We start from the raw sequence: 22,568 nt of genomic DNA on the forward strand, positions 1-22,568 counted from the left end.
GTAGTGTGTACTGTTTTGAATCTCTCTACATTTAGGGAAAGCTGCTCTTCAGCACTTCTGAATAATGCTTGCCTCTTATGATATTGATGAGGAGGTCTCTCTGTATTGAGGGGAACAATCTGTTTGTGTCCCTCAAGCATTCTAAGTATCTTAGTAGTCATAGTGAGAGTATATGTGTCTCTAATTTAGATTTGCAAACTACTCACTGATTTCTTTGAATTTGAAGGAGTACTAGACAATGTGAGGAACATATTAGAGTGATCAAGCCCTCAGTTCTGGTTGTCAAAGCCCAGCAGGTTTATGGAAAGGTGGGTTCAGTCAAAAATGTGTAAGGATAGGTATACTAGCCTTATGCAAAGATTCTCTCTTTACCAGCACACTCAACTACTGACTGGGATAACTTAGTAATTGAGCACCAAGAAGGTGAAAGAATCCCCTAACCCTTAGCTCAAAAACCCTTTATATATGCATATACATGTGTAGTAGGATACAGGGTAGTCTAGTGAACAAAAAGGAAAACACCCACAAGCACCTACAACACATGTTGTGCAAATGCACAGGTAGTGCAATTGTTACAGTCGGCAATCCGTCGGGTGGGCTACTAGACAACCACGCTGACCCTCCTTCGACCTTTCGACCTGTTGCAGCGTACGTTTTGCTTTCCTCTATTAGCATAATCACGGATGCTAATTAGATTCTAGGGGAAGTAATACATCGGTTATCGGGATATCAATTGACTGGGGAAATATTAGTTCCACGCCAGAGCCCGCTGTGTGGGCTTTCGGCGTCTACCGAAATCCGACGATGCGACATTTAACACCTAAAGGCTCCTCTGAGAACAGGAGTCCATTTTTCGTATCAGAGATTAGTGATCCAGTTGCTGCTGTATGCATATTGTTTTTTATTATTAATGGTTTTACACCCCTTACATGTCTGAATCTGTAGGCAAAGTTTGTGCTAGATGATTTTCCACGGGCATCATTTGCAGCACAAGCTCTTGATGCGCGGATTCGGGCGGATGGAGAGGCTTTTTCAACTGAATATGCAGACCTTCTCATGTTAAGTGCACGTCAGGCTATGGGGTCTATGGATATCACGATCCCTCCATCGTTAAGCGGCTCTTGGGATACATCGGACGTGAAAATTTTTATGAAGAACCTTGGGGGAGTTGGCTCTGATAACGAGTATGTATTTATTCGATATTCTCTCTGACTCTAACGGTGGTTGATTACTGATGACTTAATAGGGCTATGACAAGTGTGAATAATGTGGATGCACTTTATGCAGCATTCCCCGTTTTCCTTTATCTCAATCCTGAGATAGGGAGATGCCTTCTCGAGCCTCTCTTCGAGTTTCAGGACTCCCCAGCTTACAAGTTACCATATGCAGCACGAAACATTGGTATCCTCTTTTCCTTTAACACAGTCAGCATGAGTTGACAGCCATGTAGGTACCGCGTATCCGAGCGCAACTGCTAATGGTATCAATGACCAGCACATTTACGGCGTAGATGGTCGTCTTTTTTTCGCATTTGGTGTATCATGTCTAACAGCCTTTATTTACATAGAAACTGCGAGCATGATTATTATGACTCTGGCATACTCGATGGCCTCAGGGAATGGCACACTGATTGAAAGACATGTATGCCACCCCATCGTCAATTGGCAATATATCACAACTAACACATTATTCCAGTACAACCTGATGCGAAGCTGGGCGTTCTACTTGGGTAATAATACTGTCACTCCGTCCAATCAGTAAGACTGATTAATTTCTCTTATTATCGTATCTGACGGCAATACTCCTAGAGCGTCCGGGGATTTCAGTATAAACGCCGATTTTACAAGCCCCAATCAGACAAATCTTGCATTAAAGGGAATTATCGGGATCGCGGCAATGGCCAGGATCGCTGAACTTGCCGGTATAGTGATCGATCAGCAAAGCTTTAATGTGAGCAAATTTTTCAGGCTTCGACATTCACTCGCCAGCTAAAGCGGCATTCTGCTTATCAGGCGACAGCAAATTCCGCTTTGGAATTCTGGCAAGATCAGGCACTTTCTACCTCACACGTCAATTTCTTTTATGGGAATTCTAGCTCAAGTGGATTGATGTATAACCTATATGCTGATAAGCTACTTCGCCTCAATTTGGTCCCTGACTCGGTATACACGCTGTTAACTGGATTCTATCAGAACGAAGCAGGTGTGGCATTAATCCCTCGATCTAATTTCTGTTCGACAACTCAGCTCTGCAGCATCTTTTAAGTATGGGATACCGTTGAGTAACTCCCCAATGCAAAACACGACAACATGTAAGTGCGCTTTTTGTCCAAATTTACTATTTAGTGACCAAATTCCGCTACCCTAGATTGGATGATGTTCGCTGCAGCGACAGCGAAGAACGATACAACTCGGGATCTCCTAGTGAAACAGATCCATGCCTATGCGTCAAATAATCTTAATGCCGCACCTTTTCAATCGAGATATGACCCCATTACAGGTCTCAGTGGGCCAGGAACTAGTGCAACGACTGCAGGTATAGCTAGGTGCGCCCTTTACTTCACGATGGACTTTTAGAAGGCTTATCTCGGACTCAGCCCTGCACAGGGCGGCATGTTCGCATTGCTCGCTTTGAAGTGAGTATTTACATTTCTGCTCCTCACCATTTATCTGATTCACATTTATAAAAATGCCTTAGTACGACATCGAAACCGGTTAAGGTATCATCCATTGACCCATCTCCGAACGAATCGCCCGCCTCGCTCAAAATGAAAGCTGGTCTCATCGCTGGACTGGCCGTAGCAGGCGTAGCGGTTATCGCTATTTCGTCTCTTGGCCTTTATTTCTTTTTGCGCAAGCGTCGGGCACGGCAAGATGAAATCCGAATTGCAACAAGCAGAATTGAGACGTCTGGATTTGCTCATCCATTCATTTTGCCGCCACCAACCTCCGAAGCACATACCTACAGAGCAATAACCAGTAACTCTGCGTTAATATCTCACAACGCGCCAATATCTATTCCCTCGGGGCCAACCAATTTTCCCCGTGGAGCACACTTGCAGTGGGAGGGAGAGAGAGGAACTGACAAGAAACGCGAGCCGGCCATGACAAATGCGACTGAATCGCAAACACGAAGGCCGACTGAGGCCAACGTGCAAGTCGGCACAGACCGCTTGCAAGGAGTTGATGCTCTGCTTTCAGAAGTTGATGCTATGAGGCAAGAAATAGAGCGGATGAGACATGAGCGACGTGCAGCCGAGGATGCACCGCCTACGTATTCGGATCCAGACCTGTCGTGATAGTCTTTAGACCGTACTTTTCGTACTTTTTAGAAATTTTCTATTCTCGCTTTATTGTTTCTCCCAAGGCATTATTGTCGTAATTTCTCTAGCATAGATTGACAGACAGGGTACTGTAATACACTTAACGGATTCTCTGGTATTCCCACTATTGTATTTGTTCCATGTATGGTTTGCTGTCATAATACACTTCCCCCCACAAAATGCTTCCTGGGCTGTTAAACGGATGCAAAGGAATGGAAGTATTGTTCTGTCTGCCAATTTCAATATGATCTTTCAAGAACGAGCTCTTAGCCTAAAGGTCAATAGGTCCTCTTTGGCACTGAAATGTATTAGCAAATGCTGATAGGACCGAGTAATGTTACATAACTTAATTACTATTCCCCTTGACCTCGCATGTCAAATATTCATCTGTTTGAGGTACCTATCTTCGGACCACTTAATGAGAGTACATAATGACAAAGTAACATGTGTCATTTTTAAAGAAAATTTACTCTCAGGCAATTGTTAATTTAATTATGACGATTACTAATGGTGGATACTTTTCTGTTAGAATACTATTTGCATTTCTATAACTCAGATGGAAGAAAAAGGAATGGAAAACTGATCAAGTACTGTTCAAGCACTGCTCCAGTGAAGTTTGAACAGTGAACTATATTTCGGTTTCGGAGACCGTGGGAAGAACAAACACACCTCACATTATTTGTGGTCGTTTGAGCTGCGTTGCTGGGCACCAGATCTCATCCGGCAAGCCCCACCAATGGTGACAGCGGCGGCGGCGCTCAGGGTGAAAATGAAAAGATCCGGTCAATAACTTCAACCAGTGTCGCGACTTGCGATGCAGAAAACTGACCCATGGCAACGTTTCACACAGAAGATCTTCGTTTAACCCTCACACATGGCGTAAACTGAGGCGCACCGGCACCAAGAGTGGATTCAACAAGCATCTATTTTTGAATGATTACGCGTTCTTGGTGTGGTTGGAAAGTCCAGTCCGTTCCAACACATGTTCTAATCATCTATTGATTCAAGAATTGTTTGTACATCTTCCCACGGCCTTCCTGTTACATTACAAAGCATTGTCAACAGCTTCCGTGGCAACATCTATCAGATTCGAGGCTAATAAGTAAGTACGTCCTCGTGAAGGACAAATGTAGGTATGCGGGACAACGAGCGCGCACAGGATCATTGCGATGCTATCACAACGCGCTGTTCTGCTATGGACCCGCTCTGCCCCCAAGTTGTACAGTACCTTCCGTTTGTTCCACCCATACGTCCACGATCATGGAGCTATTGACATCCTTGCTGCTCCTCATCCTCCTCGCGCTACGAGTACAGACTCAATCAGGACCTTCCAATTGGACAGCCTCTCCATTCAATCCTCCCGCTCTTCCACTCGCTGTCCGTTCGCCTTATTTCAACGTATGGCTTGCACAGGGTAACAATCCTCCTTCCCCGTTCGCTGTAAATGCCAACCCTTGGGCCATGTATACAGTAAGTTCACATACTTTAACTCAGACGTTCTCTTGTATGACACCATAGTCTTATCCCTCAAGAGCGCGGCCTTGTACGCAAGTGCCGTAGTAGACGACAAAGAGTATAGACTGCTTGGCCAGTACTTTAGCGGGGAGAATACTCCGAATCAGACAGCAGTTGAATTTACTGCAACGAGGACATCATTCCTCCTATCTGCTGGAGGTGTCCAGTTTAACATGTCGTTTCTGAGCCCCATAGAAGTAAGTTTCACGAGACTTGCTTCAAAACGAGTGTCTTATAATTCATTTCAGCCGAATAATTTCACCCTCCAATCACTTCCTTTCGCATACCTATATATGACTGCGCAATCTACAGATGGCCAACTGCACCGGGTTAGAATGTACGCCGACGCTGCCGGTGGTGAGTACTTTTGCAGCGAAATCTTGACTGGAATTCAATATCTTGTATTCAGATCTCATCGCGGGTGATACAAGCAAGATCGTTGAATGGCAATCTGAAGACACGTCTGATTATGTTGTTCTTAGCATGCAACTCCAAAATCCAGTACCATTTGTCGAGAACAACATTCATCCTCAGGATGCTACGTTGATTAACGCATTCAAAAAGGTAAATTGACCTCTCCCCTGTTTATACTTCAGTTAGCATACAACTTCCTCGTACTGTAATTCTAGATCGGAAGCGGGACAACTTCGTGGGCAATAGAAAACATTGATAAGACGCGGGGTAGATTTGTCGGCAATCCGTCGGGTGGACTTCTGGATAATCAAGCAGATCCTCCTTCGACCTTTCGACCCGTTTCATCGTACGTGGTTGCTTTCCTCAATCAGCATAATCACGAATGCTGAATAGATTCTAGGGGAAGCAATTCACCGGTTATTGGGATTTCGTTTGACTGGGGAAATATCAGTTCTACACCAGAACCTGCTGTGTGGGCTTACGGCGTCTACCGAAATCCGACGATACAGCATCTAACACCTGAAGGCTCCTTTGAGAACAGGAGTCCATTTTTTGCGTCAGAAATTAGTGATCCAGTTGCTACTGTATGCGGATACTTTTTATCAATCCTTTCGCAATTCTTACATGCCTGAATGTACAGGCAAAGTTTGTGCTAGATGACTTCCCGCGGGCAATATCTGCAGCCCAAGCTCTTGACGCGCAGATTCAGGCTGATGGTGGAGCGTTTTCAACCGAATACGCTGACCTTCTCGCGTTAAGTGCACGGCAGGCGATGGGATCTATGGACATCACAATTCCTCCGTCATCGGGTGGATCATGGGATACATCAGATGTGCAGATTTTCATGAAAAACCTCGGGAGTGTCGGTTCTGACAACGAGTATGTATTTATTGAGTACTTCCTGACAGCCTCGGAAATTGAACCATCGTTCTCTTAACAGGACTTTAGCGAGTGTGAATAATGTGGATGCACTTTATGCAGCATTCCCCATTTTCCTGTATCTCAATCCCGAGATAGGGAGATGCCTTCTAGAGCCTCTTCTCGAGTACCAAAACTCCCCGGCTTACAAATTACCATATGCGGCTCGAAACATTGGTATCCTCTTTTCCTTTAACGCAGTCAGCATGAGTTGACAGCCATGTAGGTACCTCGTATCCGAGTGCAACTGCCAATGGCATCAATGACCAACATATTTACGGAGTAGATGGTCGTCACTTCTTTGCACGTGTAGTATACCGCTTCTAACAACCTCTACTTCAATAGAAACTGCGAACATGATTATTATGATATTGGCATACTCAATGGCCTCAGGAAATGGCACACTGATTGAAAGACATGTAGGCCACGCCCATGGTTAATTGGAATCGTTAATTCAACTAACATATCTTTCCAGTACGGTTTGATGCGAAACTGGGCGTACTACTTGGGTAATAATACAATCGCTCCTTTCAATCAGTAAGGTCGATTGATTGGCATTTTGGTCCTGTCTGACCGCGCTACTCCCAGATCGTCCGGAGACTTCAGCATAAATACCGATTTCATTAGCCCCAATCAGACAAATCTTGCATTGAAGGGAATCATTGGGATCGCGGCAATGGCCAGGATCGCTGAACTTGCCGGTATAGTGAGCGACCAGCAAAGCTTTAACGTGAGCAGATTTATCAGGCTTCGTCATTCGCTCACCAGCTGAAGCGGCACTCTGCTTATCAGGCGACAGCAAGTTCCGCTCTGGAATTCTGGCAAGACCAGGCACTTTCTACCTCACACGTCAATTTCTTTTATGGGAATTCTAGCTCAAGTGGATTAATGTACAACCTATATGCTGATAAGCTACTTCGCCTCAATTTGGTCCCTGACTCGGTATACACGCTATTAACTGGATTCTATCAGAACGAAGCAGGTGTGTGGCATTAATTCCTCGGTCCAATCTATGTTCGTCAACTTAGCTCTGCAGCTTCTCTAAAATATGGGTTACCGCTGAGCAACTCACCAACTCAAAACACGACAACGAGTGAGTGAACGTTGTGATCTGAATCAACCATTTAATGACCAGATTCTATTACTTTAGACTGGATGATGTTTGCTGCGGCTACGGCGAAGAGTAACGCAACCCGGGATCTCCTAGTAACTCAGATACATGCCTACGCGTCAAATAATCTTAATCAAGTGCCATTTACGTCGATTTATGACCCGATTAAGGGTCTTGGTGGACCAGGCACAAGTGGAGGTATAGCAAGGTACGCACCTCACTCCACGACGCTTTTTTAGAAAGCTTATCTCGCACTCAGTCCTGCCCAAGGTGGCATGTTCGCATTGCTTGCTTTAAAGTGCGTATTTACGTTTCTGCTTCATTACATAATTTAATTTGTATTTATTAAAATGACTTAGTACGACGACGAAGTCAGTCAGCGTACCATTCGTTGACCAGTCCTCGAATGGATCATCTGGATCGAGCAAACCAAAAGTTGGACTTATCGCCGGACTCGTCGTAGCATGCGTAGCCATTGTCGCTATTGCATCTCTTGGCATATATTTCTTCTGGCGCAAGCGTCGCGCGCGGCAGAGTGAAGACCAAATTGCAACACCCAGAGTTGAACCATCTGGATTCGCTCAGCCATACCTTCTGTCGCCGCCGATCTCCGAAGCATATAGTTATAGCGCAATACCAAGTGACTCTGCATTAGTATCTCACAGCGCGCCAAGCTCTACTCCCTCGGGGCCAGACAATTCCTCCCGTGGTACATATTTGCAGTGGGAGGGGATGAGAGGAACTGACGAAAAACGCGAGTTGGCCTTGACGAATCCAAACGAACTGCAAACGCGAAGCTCGACTGAGCCCAGCTCGCAAGTGGGCTCGGACAGATCGCAAGGAGTTGAGGCGCTGCGCTCGGAATTTGATTCTCTGCGGCAAGAAGTGGAGCGGATCAGGCAAGAGCGACTTGCAGCAGAAGAGGCACCGCCCGTGTATACAGACTCAGACGTGTCACGATCGCACTAGAACATTATTTCTTGTATTCTTTGGCCCTCATTCTATTTGTTTCTCTAACGGCATTATTTGTTATGATTTCCTTGGCGTGGATTATAAAACATGCAGCGAATTTTCTGGTATCCGTGTAGATCTTACATTGTAAATTTGTAACAACTTATTTCATGTTCGGTATGGCTGGTCCGCATGTTAGATTATGCTTCTTACTCTTTCAAAATGACGTTTTCAATCGTTAACTAAATGGAAATGGAAACATACTGATCTAAGCATCTGCTGAATTTGACATAGACTTACGACAGAGCCTAGAGAGGCCGGTAACTTCCGACGACGAGCAGAGTAACGTGACGTTCTCACTCAACTTTGAACGTCAACCGTCTGTCTTCTTTTGCGTCACTTAAACGCGCTTTCCTCTCATCGCCTTCATATAATACACAGAGAACTGGGCCGAAATCTTCACCCTAGCTTAGACGTAAATATACGATTTCAAGCCATTTATCATCAATAATGGCGAAAGGCAAGAACCTCAATCCAGCGGATGCCCTGAGTGAGTGGATTGAATACTATTCACCTACAAAAGGCGATCTTATTACTCATAGGAAAGGCGCAAAGAAAGAAGGAGCTGAAAAAGAACAAAGAACAGAGGCAACGGAATAGAGACTTTGTGCTTGTAAAGAAGGATACCTCGGGTGCGTAAACGAATGTCCTGCATTAACGTTGGAGTAATATTCATGCTTAGCTATTGTGAATAGAACTGGAAGACGAAGTTGCAGTACTAGAGAAAAGTGCAGAATTGACGAAAGCCCAAAGCTCCCGGCTTTCGGAGTTGAAGGCAGAGTTAGCGAAGGTCATGAAGAAGAAAGAGGAATATGTTACGGAACATCCGGAACAGCGTAATCTTGTTTACCGTCGGCGACGAGAAAAGGAAGGAGACCAAGAGAAGACAGACACCGTTCCTCCTGAAAAGAGAAAGAGGAACTTGTTCAACAAGAATGGTCTGCCAAAACACCCTGAACGCAGCGTCTATTACGATCCAGTTATGAATCCCTACGGAATGCCTCCACCAGGCATGCCTTACGCTGAGAGAGGTGTGCTTGATATCAAGCGCCAGGAATGTAGCTAACTCTTTGTCCGCCAGCTCTGCTACCTGGTGAGGTCGACAGCGAGGCGGAAAGTGCTGGTTCAGATGCATCCGGTTTGTCAGACATGCCTTTCAGCCTATCTTCTGGTATTGATATTTCATATATTCAGATGATGACATCCCAATGCCAGACGGACCGCCTCCGGATGCTTCTAACGACAACGACGATCAGAGCGATGAAGACATCCCTCTCCCAGATGGACCGCCTCCAGACGCAGGTTTGACAATTGCATGTACTGTATTTTCTTGTCCCTTATTAACAAACTATTTATCGTGCCAGCGGAGGAATTGCCTTCTGAGCCTCCTCTACCACCTGGTCCACCGCCGCTTCCCCTAGGTCTGCCACCTACTATGCCTCCTTTCGCTCCTAATTTTGCGCCGCAGCTGGTCACTGGGATACCTTTCCCTCCTGCATCTGTCATGTCTGCGACCGGCCAAGGATTACCTCCTCTTCCTCCTCCACCGCCGCCTGGATTCTCTTATTCGGTGGCACCCGTTCCCCCTCCGCCTCCTGGTTTCTTTTCACGACGTGGGCAGCGTTTAGCTCCAGGTGCAATGCAGGATCCTCTATCCGACATTCCTCATCAAACTTACCAAGCTCATCGTGTTGCACGCGCTGCGGCGGGAAGCAACTCAACACTCACGCCCAGTACTCTTCCTATTAACCCGAGCTTACCTGCGAAACCCGTTTCCGCTGATCCTGGTGCTAGTAACCCCCCGAAGCGGGACGTAGATAGCAGCGCGACAGTCAGCGCAGAGCCTCAGCTACGTGACTTCAAGAAAGAGAGTACTGCGTTCGTGCCTGCTGCTCTTAAACGCAAAAAAGTTGGTGGTGCTACAAGCGGCCGCGTGAATGCTGCACCGTCCATTGGGGCTGAAACCACAGGTGATGCAAGTGGTGATAATGTAACTGGCGAAGACGTTAAGACGGCACCAAAACCTGATCTACTGGGCTCGTTACGTGAAAAGTTCGGCCCGATGGCAAATAGCGCGAATGCTACAGCTGACGATGGCGAGTCCGGCGCGAAGAAGCGAAAGATTGAGAGGCCGAAAGATGATTATGATAAGTTCTTGACGGAGATGGGAGACATGCTAAATGCACAATCTTAATTGTTACTGTACTGTACATACATCTCGGCCATCTCCTTTGACTCTTGCTTTTAACAAGCGTAGCAGGAGTGCCCCAAGTACTCTCTCTTATTAAGACATCAAGCAAGTATCTACCTTATATACTACATAGTGAAGTCTGATAATCTGAGACATTCCAAGTACAGTAATTCTACATAAGGCAATTAGGGATTTCCTAATCCAGAGCACAATCTAATACTCCCCTTCAAGCATTAATTAAGAACTAAGACTGTATGCCTAATAGTTTGTTTAGATGCTTGATCTGTAGGATGTAGAGAGCCTTTGTAAGAATGTCTGCTAATTGGTTCTGTGATTGAACATAGCATACATTGATGTATTCGTTTTGAATGTAACATTGTACAAAGTCTTTTTGTAAATCAAGATGTTTAGTGTGAGTGTTGTATGTTATTTTGTCAGACTTTACAGTCTTTATTACACTTTGATTATTGTAATAAATTGTAATAGGTGCTGATTCAGTCTGTAGTACTTCTTTAGCAAATTGTTTGAGCCAAATAGCTTCTTGAGTAGTATACACTAGTGCTTACAACTCTACTTTGTAAACAGATAGTAGTACCAGGTTTTACTGTTTGCTTGACTAAGATATAGTCAATTTAGCTAATTGAAAGATGTAACTGTTTATTACTTTATGTCCTTCTGTCATTTGTCTGTCTGTATCACAATAGCCTCATAGTTTTAAGGCGTTTGTGCTTCCAAGTTGAAGCCAACAATTTGTTGTATATTTTAAATATGTAAAGTAATGTTTTACTACTTTGTAGTGATGTGTTTGGGGCTTTTGTAAGTAGCACACTAATTGCCCAGTAATATAAGATATGTCTGGCTGTGTGTAGTCTACAACATATCTTAACAATCCTACCATATTTATGTATAGTGTTGTTTCATTATTACTTTCGTTTGTATTGTATGTATTGTTTGTATTGTTAGATAGATCTATTCCAGGAGTAATAGGTGTTTGTAGTGCCTTTTCATTTTCAAAGTAGTAACACTTGATTATACTTTCAATATAATACTTTTGCTGTAAGCTAATTGTTTGTTGTAGTCTATCTTAGCTTATTTTAATACTAAGTAGCTAATGTATTTTGTTACTATTAGTAAATGTAACATGTTGTCTTAATGCATGTTTGAATACTGTTATTATAGCAATAGTTTTGCTAATAATTATAATATTGTTGATGTGTATAAATGTTACAAGAATTGTTTTATTATTTTGTTTCTTGTAAAATACAGTGTAATCATAATTAGCTTGTTCTAATCTAATCTTAAGCAGTAGTTCAGTAATCTTCTTGTACCATTGTCTACCTACTTGTTTCAATCTGTATAATACTTTATTTAAGTGTAACACTTGTCCAGGTTTAATATCTGTAAGTAGCCTGCCTAGTGACAGTTTCACATAGATGAGTTTGTCCTCATTTAATTCTCTGTAAAGATATACAGATTTTACATCTATCTGATGTATTTTGTAGTTCTTAGATGCTACCCAAGATAACAATAATTGTACTATTGATAGTTTTGTTACTAGAGCAAATAAGTTGTCAGAATAGAAGTCTATTCTATTCTTTTGAGTGTATCCTTACACTACAAATTGTACTTTATATTTGTCTATTTGGCTGTTAGCCAGTCTTTTGATTTTATAGACAAATTTTGTTCCAATTACATTTGTATTTGTAGGGGGGATAGTATATATCCATACATTTCATTGTTGAAGTGACTGTATTTAACACTATATTACAAATAGTATAACAAACATTATCAAATAGATAATATACAAGAATTCAGCACATATTGTATTATACAGAATGAACAAACACATAAACTACAACCTAGAGGCTAACACACACAATGGCTAGGTTATGATAACAACAGTAAAGGTCACTTAGTGTACTATAATAATAAAATTACTGTCAAGCATAATGTACAATTCATAGACAAACTAATGTCTAGGATTGAAGGGGAGAATAATCATAACAATGATACATTAAACAACAATGAAACTCTTCCTAATAACAATAATAAAGATAAAGAACCTGTTATACAATACTCTACACAAGAGCAAAGACAGGTTAAACAAACTATAGGTTTAAATTACAAAGACAATATAAACCTAACTATGTATCTAACAGAATTTAACAAATTCCTCAACAAAGTCTATAACAATCCATTAATGTATTACAATACTATAACACATATAGACAAAGATTAATGGATCAAAGCTATGAAGGATGGTGAAATTAATAACAGCTCTCAGTATTCTGTTATGAATAAATGTTTGATATTGTACTGTATATACCCAGAATTTCATAGGTAATTTTGCTAATAACAGACATGTATGTATACTGTTAAAGATAGTCTTATACATATGTTCTGCAACTCTGTTCTACTGTAGTGTATTGTGTACTGTTAATCTATGTATTGTTCCTTGACTTTCAATGTATGTAGTGAAGTCTTTACTTAGGAACACTGTATTGTTATCACTTTAGAGAGTTTTTACTCTTATACCATACTGTATAAAGAGTTTCATTATATACTTTACATATTCAGTGAAAGCATCACTTTTATACTGTATAGGTAGCATAGTTACCTATTGTGTAGTGTCATCTACAATAGTAAAAAGATATTTGTACTTGCTGTAAGCTTGTACTAGGGCAGGTCCCTATATATCAATATGGAGATGATCTCCATAGGATTGTACAAGAGGTGTTGTTTGTATTTTTGGTATTTCATTACATTGTATGTTTGCTTTGATACAATCTGTACACTGTACATTTTTATTGTCTGTTATCCTTTGACTTATAATCTCAGGATACTCTTGTATGAGTTTGTGCAAGTAATTGAAATTAACATGACCCATTTGTCAATGTAAATCAACAATAGTGATTGTGTTGATAGATTGTTTATTATAATGAGAAACTATCATATACAAGTTATTTTGTACATGTATTTCACCAATCTTTGTATGAGCAGGAGAATAAATAATACATTCATTGTTTGTTTTCATTAAAACATATCCTGCTTTGTATAATAGCACTTTACTAACAAGTGTGAAGTTCAGATTAGGATGATAGTATATGTTTTGTAGTGAAATTGTATTCACCTTTGTATGCTCATTGACTTTGTTTCATAGTTTTATGTTAAATGTCATCACTCCACTTTTGCTAAGTAAGAATAATGATTTATTCACAATTGTAATGTTTATTAGGGTTGAGTTCTGAATGTTTGTAAGACAGAACAAGTATGGAGTAGTGTGTACATTTGCACCAGAGTCTAATATATTAATACAATGTATTAGTTCAGTATCATTACAATGTATTGTGTTGATACATATGTTTGGATTGTAACTGAACTCCTTAATGACTTCTTTCATATTGTCAAATGAGTTCATAAAGTCATCTACTTGTATGACACTATCCTCTTGTACTTTGAATACTGAAAATACATTGGATTCAGCAGATAGAGCAGATTGAACAGGTAAGCTGCTGGAACTTGATACTAAGGCTTCTACAATTGTAGACTCTAGCATTAGTGTTTCATTAACATCTTCAATGAATACTGTTTTGTTATTGTCTCTAATGAATACTGCTACATTAAGTGTAGGTTGAGACAGTATAGTAGTAGTAGTAGAAGCAGTAACTGTTTGCCTATGCTTTTTCTTTCAAGCTTCTGTTATTTTGCTCATTAGAGGATTTCAGCAGTCTTTTGACATATACCCATACTTATTACAGTTGTAGCATTTAACTTTATTGTAAGACTTTGTTTTGCCTTTAGCTACACTTTTGCCTTTCGTTTGTAGGCTGTCTCATTCAGTATCTTGTTTCGTTTGAGAGTACTAAGAATGATACTCAGTATATGTGTTTTGTAATTTGTGTATCAGCTTAGCTAGTGTCAGAATGTCTTTCTGAGCCACTGTAACTGTTGGTAGTTGATTATAATGAGTAATCTGCCTGTCTAGCATTGTTACTACCCATCTATACTCATAAGGAGTAGTGAGATTAATTGCTGAGATGTATGTATCATTATTAGGGGCTTTATTATGTGTAGACAACTACCTGTAGATTTGTTCAATGTTGTCTAACATCTTATCAAACTGTGATACATGCTCTTTTACTGTAAACAACATGGATATGTCTATAGCATGCATTATTGTTGTTTGAACGTCATATTGTTCAGAAAGCACCTTCATGAGACTTCTAACACTTGTATGTGTTGTGAAGTTTGTATAAATTGTATCAGTTATTGTTTTTGTTATACAATGATACAAAACATTGTCTGTACATATACTAGCATTATTAGAGGAAGGGGGATTGTGCTCTAGATGGTCTAAGAGCATTATGGCAGCAAGTGCACTGTGTATGTACAAGCACCATATCTTGTATCCCTTTGCACTAGCCAACTTTTCTGTTCCCTCAAAGAACTTTGTAACGTCAGAGTCCTTCATTGTAGTGTTAACAAAGGTATGTGTTGTAGACAACATTGTAATGAGTTTGGGGGAAGAGGGAGGTCTTAGGCTTGGTGGTCTGGTAGGAGGCAAAGGCATTCTGTAAGAGCAAGTGTGTGGGGGCATTCAATGAGCACTAAGGCTCATAACCTTTTAACAAGCATAGTGAGAGTGCCCTAAGTACTCTCTCTTATTGAGACATCAAGCAAGTATCTACCTTATATACTACATAGTAAAGTCTGATAATCTGAGACATTCCAAGTGCAGTAATTCTACATAAGGCAATTGGGGATTTCCTAATCCAGAGCACAATCTAATACTTGCTAATTTTGTGGAAGGTGTATTATCTTTACCGTCGACGTCGTTGTATTGTTGATAATTACACTCGGGATAGCTTCGCAGTTATTTTTGCATCGACAGACTCTAACTCAGGTGACCTTAAATTCACGCAAGATACTTTACGCGTTAATGGATTGAAGGCATCCCAAAATATCTAAATGGTCAGCTGCCCTGTTGTCTACAAGACTTCCCGGACGCGTTTTGAGTTGAATGGGTGATCTACTTTCCTCGGCGCGCCTCTGTATTGGCCGGGACGCACGAATTGCGTCGTTTGACAGGCTTTAGCGGTGGTATTTGTGGACCATGATGATACAAGTTGGGGCGTTGATTATCTTCGACGCTCCGCTGAGGTGTATAAAAGAGACGAAGGAGAATTATGATTAGTCGACTCTCCCAGAGCCCCGCGAGATAACATGGCAGTCGAAACTGCAGTCCTTGGCCCAAATGCAGAAACGGACTACCACAAGTTAATTGACCCTTCCAAGAAATGGTACAAAAACCGACGGCTAATTGTTCTGAACTTGTGGATTCTACTCCTGTAAGCTTCAATTCACAACATTCATGTAGTGCCATGTTAAACGCACAACACCAGGTTGATCACCTCAACTGCAAATGGCTACGACGGGAGCATGATGAGTGCGTACTAGCTCGTACAAATAAGGATGACCAGAGTTCATTTGATTCCACTGGCGATGCGCAGACGGCCTTCAGCTTGTTGACCAGTGGGAAATAGCCTTCAACTTCCCCAGTGGCCCTAAACTTGGTTTGCTCGGAGCTATACAGAATATAGGCACACTCGGTTCTCTTCCGATGACACCGTACCTTTGTGATGGGCTCGGAAGAAAGAGAACAATATTTGTTGGAGCCACAATTGTAGTCGCCGCCGCCATCATACAGACGGCAGCTCAGACAGTAGAGATGTTCATTGGGGCTAGGTTTATGCGTATGTACCTTGCATCTTTTGTGTACGCACATTTTGCTTATCGCAATTTGCTTTTTGCAGTCGGATTTGGACTTGGATTCTGTGTAAGGGCTGATTCTTTCTTCCCGTACCTGGAGGGTCTCACTGCCGAATTATAGACTGCCGCAGCTCCTATGTTGGTCACCGAGTTGGCTTACCCGTGAGTTGTTCCTTCAGTTGTGACTTCAGGTCAGGAACAGAGTTTGCTCATATCTCGTCGTAAGGACACAGCGCGGCCCGATCTCGTCGGTGTACAATGCCCTTTGGCCAGCAGGCGCAGTTATGTGCGTATCGGAGAGCGTTCCAAGCCATTGTTTCACCAGATCTAATCACCTCGTAGCGCTGCATGGCTAACGTTTGGCACGTTCCATATCAACACTTCCTGGGCATGGCGTGTCCCATCTGCAGTCCAGGCATTTCCCTCTGTACTACAATTCATACTTATCCTCTTCGCACCCGAAAGCCCTCGCTGGCTAGTCGCCAAGGGTAGAGAGGAAGAGGCACTAGACATCCTCGCATACTACCACACGAATGGCAACAAGCAAGATCCGCTCGTACAGTTCGAGTTCCAGGAGATTCGCTCAGCACTTGCAGCGGAACGCTTGCAGAAACAAACTGGGTGGTTGCAGTTAGTGCGCACGCCCGGAAATAGGCGCCGTATGAGGATTATCATTGCTATTGCGTTCTTTTCACAATGGAGTGGTAACGGGCTGGCGTGCGTCATCTGTATAACTGCTGCATTTCGGTTGTTTACCGTATTCCATGTCACAGGTCCTATTATCTTAACAAAGTCTTTGACACGATAGGCAGTAAGTACTCGATACTTTGGGATATTTACTTATTGAGACAACGTCGGCGGCAGTTCAAGATAGGACGGAACAACTCTTGATCAGTGGCGGATTAAGCATATGGTCTGCTATCACTGCCATCACGGGAGGCCTATTATGTGACAAGGCCGGACGAAGACCATTGTTCCTGGCTTCAACTGCGGGGATGTTGCTATTCTTCGTATTGCAGACGATCTGCTCGGCGCAATTCGCGTTACATGGAAACAAAGCCGCCGGGAACGCCGTCGTTGCATTCTTATGTCAGTCTTTTCAGATAAAAATCCTTCTTTATTCGTGAAATTCCGGTTGCTCATCCCTTTGTCGGACAGTCCTATACAGTGCCGCATACGGAATGGCATATTCGCCGCTTATTACATCATATACCCTCGAGATTCTCCCGTTCAGTTTGCGTGCTAAAGGGTATACAGTCTTTGGATTCTCGGTCTGCGCATCACTTGTGTTCAATCAGTACATCAATCCGATCGCATTCGCGGCGATCGCGTGGAAGTATTATATTGTGTACTGCGTTTGGCTCACATTTGAGCTCGGTTTTATATATCTTTACCTCATTGAGACGAAGAATCGGACACTTGAAGAGACTGCCCTGTAAGTCGTCGTCAGCAGTTTATATATTGGCATATCGTGACTGATCTGTTCTCCACTTTAGAATATTCGATGGCCTTGATAATGTCGCGAAGGTAACTACTAAGGCCGCTGCCCGAGCTGGCCTAAGGGACGTGGAAGCTGAGACACCTATCGACGAGAAATCACCTGCATCCATACACGAGGAAGAAGTAATAAGCAAGGTGTAGAAACGAAGGTGCCTGGGACCTGGGGTCTCCATAGCTGAGCAGACGACGCTGTAATGATGAAGTCTAAAAGAAGCAATCCAGTTTATCGCTACGCTACATAGTTTTGTTGTTTGGACAGGTGGGTCTCGGTCACCAAGATCATCAACAGGAATTTCCATTTAGGAGATTGATCCGAGCCTCACAACGCTGAATGTGAAGATGGAGGTGCTCTACTTTGAGGATTTCCTCGTATGAAAGAAACGCCTTGGGACGTTTTTCATTTGGAGCAAACGAATTTATGTAGACTTGTGAGGAGCACATTTTGCAAGCTAACGCCAAGAGAAAGTCGGATGCTTTACGCTTAAATCCGAAATGGGAAAGCCAGAATGAGCGCGAGTTTCCTAAATACTAAAATAGTCATTTGTTCATTGCCACAAAACTACCCGACCCTAGCGAACGCAGAAAACACGTACAAGATGTGTCCCCTTTTGATGTGTGGGCACTGGTTGCTCCTCTTGCCTGTCTTTTGGCCGCGTATTCCTGTCTTCGCATTGTCATGTTCTGCTGAAAGGCGTGCCTAAATGCTGTCTGGTTTTCTCGTTTTTCTCTTTCTTGCTGCCCACGGCGCAGCTCAGTTTGGGCCAACTGCATGGACAGTCACGCCCTTCAACCCTCCAGCGCTACCATTTGCTGTTAAGTCACCATATGTTAATACATGGTCTCCACTGGGAAATGCTTCTGAAGCTGTCACTTCCGCATGGCCAAGGACATGGGATAAAGGTTTCGATGTGAGATTGATGCATTTTGTTTTGCAGTTCTACCCACCTTTTCCCCTCCTACATTTAGATCATGGCATGGTATTCGGCAATTCGTGTCGATGGAAAAGCATACCAAATTCTTGGTCAGGCCCCTACGCCTCAACTCCCCATAGCATCTCAACAGCAGGTTGTATATACACCAACGCAAGTATCCTATATTATTGCAGCCGGAGGTGTGGATGTGAATATGACTTTCTTGAGCCCACTTGAAGTGAGTGCGGAAGATTTTTTACGTGCTCCCTCTCTTCTGATTCCGTTCAATTACAGCCGACCGATCTCGTCCGTCAATCGATGCCATTTGCGTATATGTACATCACCCTCCAGCCGAACGATGGAAAAGCTCACGACGTGCAACTCTATACGGACGTTTCTGGAGGTGAGTACTCCGTCTTCTGGCAGCGGAATTCTGTCTAAGGTTCTTCCTCGTAGAATGGATTGCTGGTGACAAAGACCTGCCAACGAATTGGACGATTAACGAGTCGAATAATTTCGTTTATTTGCAAATGCAGCCATCTTCGCCTCTACCATTTCAAGAGCTCAATGTACGACCACAAGATGGAACATTATACTATTGCACAAAGAAGGTGCGTTTGTTTATTACTAGATCTTTGTGGCGATGACCAACACAGATTCATCAATATTCATTCACTTCAGTCAGATAACGTTACCTGGCAAATTGCCAATTCTGCGGATCTGCGCAATAGTTTTGGGAATGGAAGTGTTACTAGTCTTCCGAAAACAGCTGAAGCCAATTTTCACCCCCTTGGCATGTAAGCCCGACTTGAACTCGCTCGATATCTGTCTCTCACAATGAACATGGTCTAGCCCGGATTATGACACAATGGGCATCGCAGTCGATCTTGGAACTGTCAACTCCATAAGCGAGACACTGGTGTATGCTTTGGGTGTCGTGCGCGATCCCGTCGTGCAATACGCCAACCAAAAAGTGCAGATTGAAAAGCGAAGCTCGTATTACTGGTCAAAGTTCACCAACGTTCACGATGTGGCACGTATTCCTTTTACACAAAACATTGAATTTACTGACGTGTTTTCTCAGATCGAAGACGTCCTGGACAATTTTGATAATGCTGTAACTGCATCAACGACTATCGATAATAAAATCCTCCGTGACGCCAGTCAAATTTCGAGCAACTACGGGGATATTCTACGCCTTTCAACACTGCCAGCTATGGGTGCACTCGAATACACTATACTCAAGGACAGTTCGGGAACTTTCAATACATCTGATATCAAGGCGTTCTTGAGTGATTTGGGCGGCATCGGATCTGGCGGGTAGGTGGAGATACTCCGAGCTGATGTTTACTCGCAGGCGAATAACCAGATTTACATTCAGAGTAAGCGCTGTTGACGTGCTGTATGCCGCTATGCCAGCGTATTTGTATCTCAACCCTGCCATCCTCGGATATCTCCTGAGCCCCCTCATGGAGTACCAGGAAAGTACTCAGTACACAAATCCGTATGCTGCCCAAGATTTAGGTAAGTCCCATGTAAGTTTAAGTGGTCATTCGAGTTTTAAGACTATACTCATCAAAGGGTCGCAATTTCCGAATGCGACGGGGAACTCAAATGGACACGATCAAGGGATCGAACGTACGTGCTAGTCGTTGTTAATATATTATCCAATTTTTGATGACGCCTCGTCTGTAGATTCCGCGAACATGCTCATTATTAGCTTGGCTCACGCTCAGATATCTGGAGATGGCAGTCTTTTGAACCAGCACGTAAGCACAACTACCTCCTTACTTAAGCTATGGTTATAACCGTAATCAATAAAGTATAACCTCCTGAGTGGCTGGGGCAATTACCTGGTGAATAACACCATGAATCCAGAAGATCAGTGAGCCGAAGTCTTTGGCTTAGGGCGCAAAACTGTTTTTAACACAGTTTCCAGGGCATCATCGCTTTCGGACGCGATTTTATCGAGCAATCAGACGAATCTCATATTAAAGGGTATCATTGGTATCGGGGCTATGGCAAAGATCAGCGGTTATATGGGGTATACAGATGTTCAAAACCGGTTCCAGGTGCGCATATCTGCTCTATAAGAGTCGTCTTATAAAGTAATTCCTTGTACATCGTCTGTAGGGTATTGCCCAGCAATACATGCAAAAGTGGACGAGCCTTGCAGTTGACGCGGGTCAAATCCGAATAAGCTTTGGTTCAACGTCTTCGGGGATAATTTACAACTTATATGCGGACAAGCTTCTTCAACTAAAACTCGTCCCGAGTTCTGTAAGAATTTTCCAATTTTCCACTATGAATTGGCTTTTGTTTACCAATGTTTAACAAGGTGTATGACACTCAAACACAGTATTATAAGTCACAAACCTGTAGGTCTTAGTGGTTGGACATGGCCCTTCGTTGACGTCCGTCCCGTACTAGCGCTTTTTAAATGCGGTATCCCTCTGGATGCATCTAACATGTCATCAACGGCTCGTGCTGGTGAGGCTCGAAACACTAGGCTTGCCTGATTCTGTTCTTTGACCCTACATTATTTAGATTGGATGATGTTCGGTTCCGCTGCTGTAACTGATACAACTGTCAGAGACGCCATGATTGAACAAATTCGCTCGTATCTTTCAGCCGAGCTACAGAATCGCCCATTCCCAATACTATACAATCCGCGCGACGGGACGCAGCTTGGTGGAGAGAATAGGTGTGTTATTGGCCTTTCTTATTGAACCGGAACACTTACTACTTACGATGTAGCCCGGCTGTGGGAGCGGCATTCGCCCATTTGGCTTTAACGTACGTTCTTACCTAGATCTATATGTGCTTACTGTAAGACTGACATATCCTTTCAGCTTGCCTATTCAGCCTGTGTCTGCATCAGGTGTCTTTGGTGGTGGTGGTGGTTCGAATCCTGGGGCTATTGCTGGTGCTGCAGTTGGTGGTGTCGCAGGATTAGCACTTATTGTTGGCGCAGGCATAGTTCTCTACCGTCGGCGTCAGCGTCAGCAACATCTGAACAACATGGAAAAAGGCACTGATCGCATACTACCTGCCAAACTGGCAAACCTTACTGCTGATCCCGTGCTGGAGCCACTCAGCGGGACGGTACACCCAGACATGCATGACTTACGTACTGATCCATATTCCAGGGCGAATAACAGGAGTGCATCCCTTGCACGCGTTCGCAAGGCATATAATGCCTCGACCGGGCCTTTCCACCGGGCAAACTTATCCAATAGAGATTTTGCAATGACACCGGGGATGACGAGTAATTCCCTAGCTATAGGTGATAGTAATACAGGTATTGGGACGATGGGAAGTAATTCGACACGGGCACCGACACGATATACAAAAAATGCTGCTCATCAGAAAGAGTTACGTACGGAAGTAGATAATTTACGAAGGGAACTGGAGCGAATTAGGGAGGACCGGGCTGTCCTGCCATCTCCTTCAATCCCTCCTCCAGCGTACGATGAAGATCCTACACATGCGTTACCTAATCCATATTCAAGATAGTACTGTCCCGCTCCTCTCTGTCCATCCATTTTTGTAGGATCACTTGCCATTATATGTATCAACTTTTTGGACATTGCATTTTTGTAGCATTTTTCCCTTACCCTTCGTCTACATACTGAGCAAAACTCGATATTTATTACACCTAATACATGACATTCGTTACGAAGACGCAAGACTGTGTCTTTAGGAATCGTTTACTGTCATTTTCATAAATATTGTCACACGCGCGATTCGTGATTTTCGTCACACTAAGTACACTCAAATACAAAATCTATCATAACTCAACTAATACTTAACCAAATTACATGATCTAAGTTGTAAAAATTATACTTTTAAAGTGTCTTTCATATTCCAAGTAAAAAATAAAGTAAAATGAGACAAAAATTTGAA

At 43.0% G+C, this 22,568-nt stretch overlaps 5 protein-coding genes across 5 annotated transcripts; all 5 read left to right on the plus strand.

Moving 5' to 3' along the window:
* Window positions 1–541: 541 nt before the first annotated feature.
* On the plus strand, window positions 542–3,298 carry FOMMEDRAFT_161397 (DUF1793-domain-containing protein; the record flags this gene model as incomplete). Its single annotated transcript, XM_007270969.1, has 13 exons — window positions 542–648; window positions 702–885; window positions 946–1,184; window positions 1,247–1,401; window positions 1,451–1,513; window positions 1,568–1,641; window positions 1,696–1,757; window positions 1,809–1,950; window positions 2,013–2,202; window positions 2,255–2,311; window positions 2,368–2,545; window positions 2,597–2,635; window positions 2,698–3,298. 13 exons carry the CDS (start codon window positions 542–544, stop codon window positions 3,296–3,298), a joined length of 2,091 nt encoding a protein of 696 aa, XP_007271031.1.
* A 1,170-nt stretch (window positions 3,299–4,468) lies between these two features.
* FOMMEDRAFT_23435 (DUF1793-domain-containing protein) lies at window positions 4,469–8,308 on the plus strand. Its single transcript, XM_007270849.1, has 17 exons — window positions 4,469–4,792; window positions 4,855–5,034; window positions 5,086–5,194; window positions 5,247–5,401; window positions 5,467–5,597; window positions 5,652–5,835; window positions 5,892–6,130; window positions 6,192–6,346; window positions 6,396–6,458; window positions 6,515–6,588; window positions 6,645–6,706; window positions 6,758–6,899; window positions 6,962–7,151; window positions 7,206–7,262; window positions 7,320–7,488; window positions 7,540–7,578; window positions 7,640–8,308. Exons 1-17 carry the CDS (start codon window positions 4,583–4,585, stop codon window positions 8,247–8,249), a joined length of 2,769 nt encoding a protein of 922 aa, XP_007270911.1. The 5' UTR covers window positions 4,469–4,582; the 3' UTR covers window positions 8,250–8,308.
* A 329-nt stretch (window positions 8,309–8,637) lies between these two features.
* On the plus strand, window positions 8,638–10,677 carry FOMMEDRAFT_143044 (uncharacterized protein). The gene is made up of 6 exons (XM_007270970.1): window positions 8,638–8,781; window positions 8,834–8,923; window positions 8,987–9,322; window positions 9,373–9,429; window positions 9,486–9,593; window positions 9,656–10,677. Exons 1-6 carry the CDS (start codon window positions 8,742–8,744, stop codon window positions 10,483–10,485), a joined length of 1,461 nt encoding a protein of 486 aa, XP_007271032.1. The 5' UTR covers window positions 8,638–8,741; the 3' UTR covers window positions 10,486–10,677.
* A 5,028-nt stretch (window positions 10,678–15,705) lies between these two features.
* On the plus strand, window positions 15,706–17,892 carry FOMMEDRAFT_161400 (hexose transporter; the record flags this gene model as incomplete). The annotated part of the gene is made up of 11 exons (XM_007270971.1): window positions 15,706–15,830; window positions 15,885–15,928; window positions 15,993–16,235; window positions 16,296–16,318; window positions 16,373–16,413; window positions 16,478–16,537; window positions 16,594–16,968; window positions 17,025–17,062; window positions 17,116–17,340; window positions 17,410–17,686; window positions 17,748–17,892. The coding sequence occupies 11 exons, from the start codon at window positions 15,706–15,708 to the stop codon at window positions 17,890–17,892; spliced, it is 1,596 nt and encodes a 531-aa protein (XP_007271033.1).
* A 560-nt stretch (window positions 17,893–18,452) lies between these two features.
* On the plus strand, window positions 18,453–21,391 carry FOMMEDRAFT_96129 (uncharacterized protein; the record flags this gene model as incomplete). The annotated part of the gene is made up of 16 exons (XM_007270933.1): window positions 18,453–18,659; window positions 18,718–18,900; window positions 18,957–19,065; window positions 19,119–19,273; window positions 19,344–19,459; window positions 19,515–19,699; window positions 19,754–19,982; window positions 20,050–20,186; window positions 20,244–20,300; window positions 20,358–20,431; window positions 20,486–20,547; window positions 20,602–20,734; window positions 20,796–20,942; window positions 21,001–21,040; window positions 21,093–21,146; window positions 21,210–21,391. The coding sequence occupies 16 exons, from the start codon at window positions 18,453–18,455 to the stop codon at window positions 21,389–21,391; spliced, it is 2,070 nt and encodes a 689-aa protein (XP_007270995.1).
* Window positions 21,392–22,568: the final 1,177 nt, after the last annotated feature.

Source organism: Fomitiporia mediterranea (genome assembly GCF_000271605.1).
Source record: "Fomitiporia mediterranea MF3/22 unplaced genomic scaffold FOMMEscaffold_15, whole genome shotgun sequence".
Taxonomy (NCBI): Eukaryota; Fungi; Basidiomycota; class Agaricomycetes; order Hymenochaetales; family Hymenochaetaceae; genus Fomitiporia; species Fomitiporia mediterranea.

Coding starts and splice junctions, on each gene's coding strand:
- FOMMEDRAFT_23435 (XM_007270849.1), top strand. CDS start 4,583: ATGGAGCTATTGACATCCTTGCTGCTCCTCATCCTCCTCGCGCTACGA. Junction 7,152..7,205: donor ATTCTATCAGAACGAAGCAG/GTGTGTGGCATT, acceptor TTAGCTCTGCAG/CTTCTCTAAAATATGGGTTA. Junction 7,263..7,319: donor AACTCAAAACACGACAACGA/GTGAGTGAACGT, acceptor CTATTACTTTAG/ACTGGATGATGTTTGCTGCG.
- FOMMEDRAFT_143044 (XM_007270970.1), top strand. CDS start 8,742: ATGGCGAAAGGCAAGAACCTCAATCCAGCGGATGCCCTGA. Junction 9,430..9,485: donor TGCTGGTTCAGATGCATCCG/GTTTGTCAGACA, acceptor TCATATATTCAG/ATGATGACATCCCAATGCCA. Junction 9,594..9,655: donor TGGACCGCCTCCAGACGCAG/GTTTGACAATTG, acceptor TTATCGTGCCAG/CGGAGGAATTGCCTTCTGAG.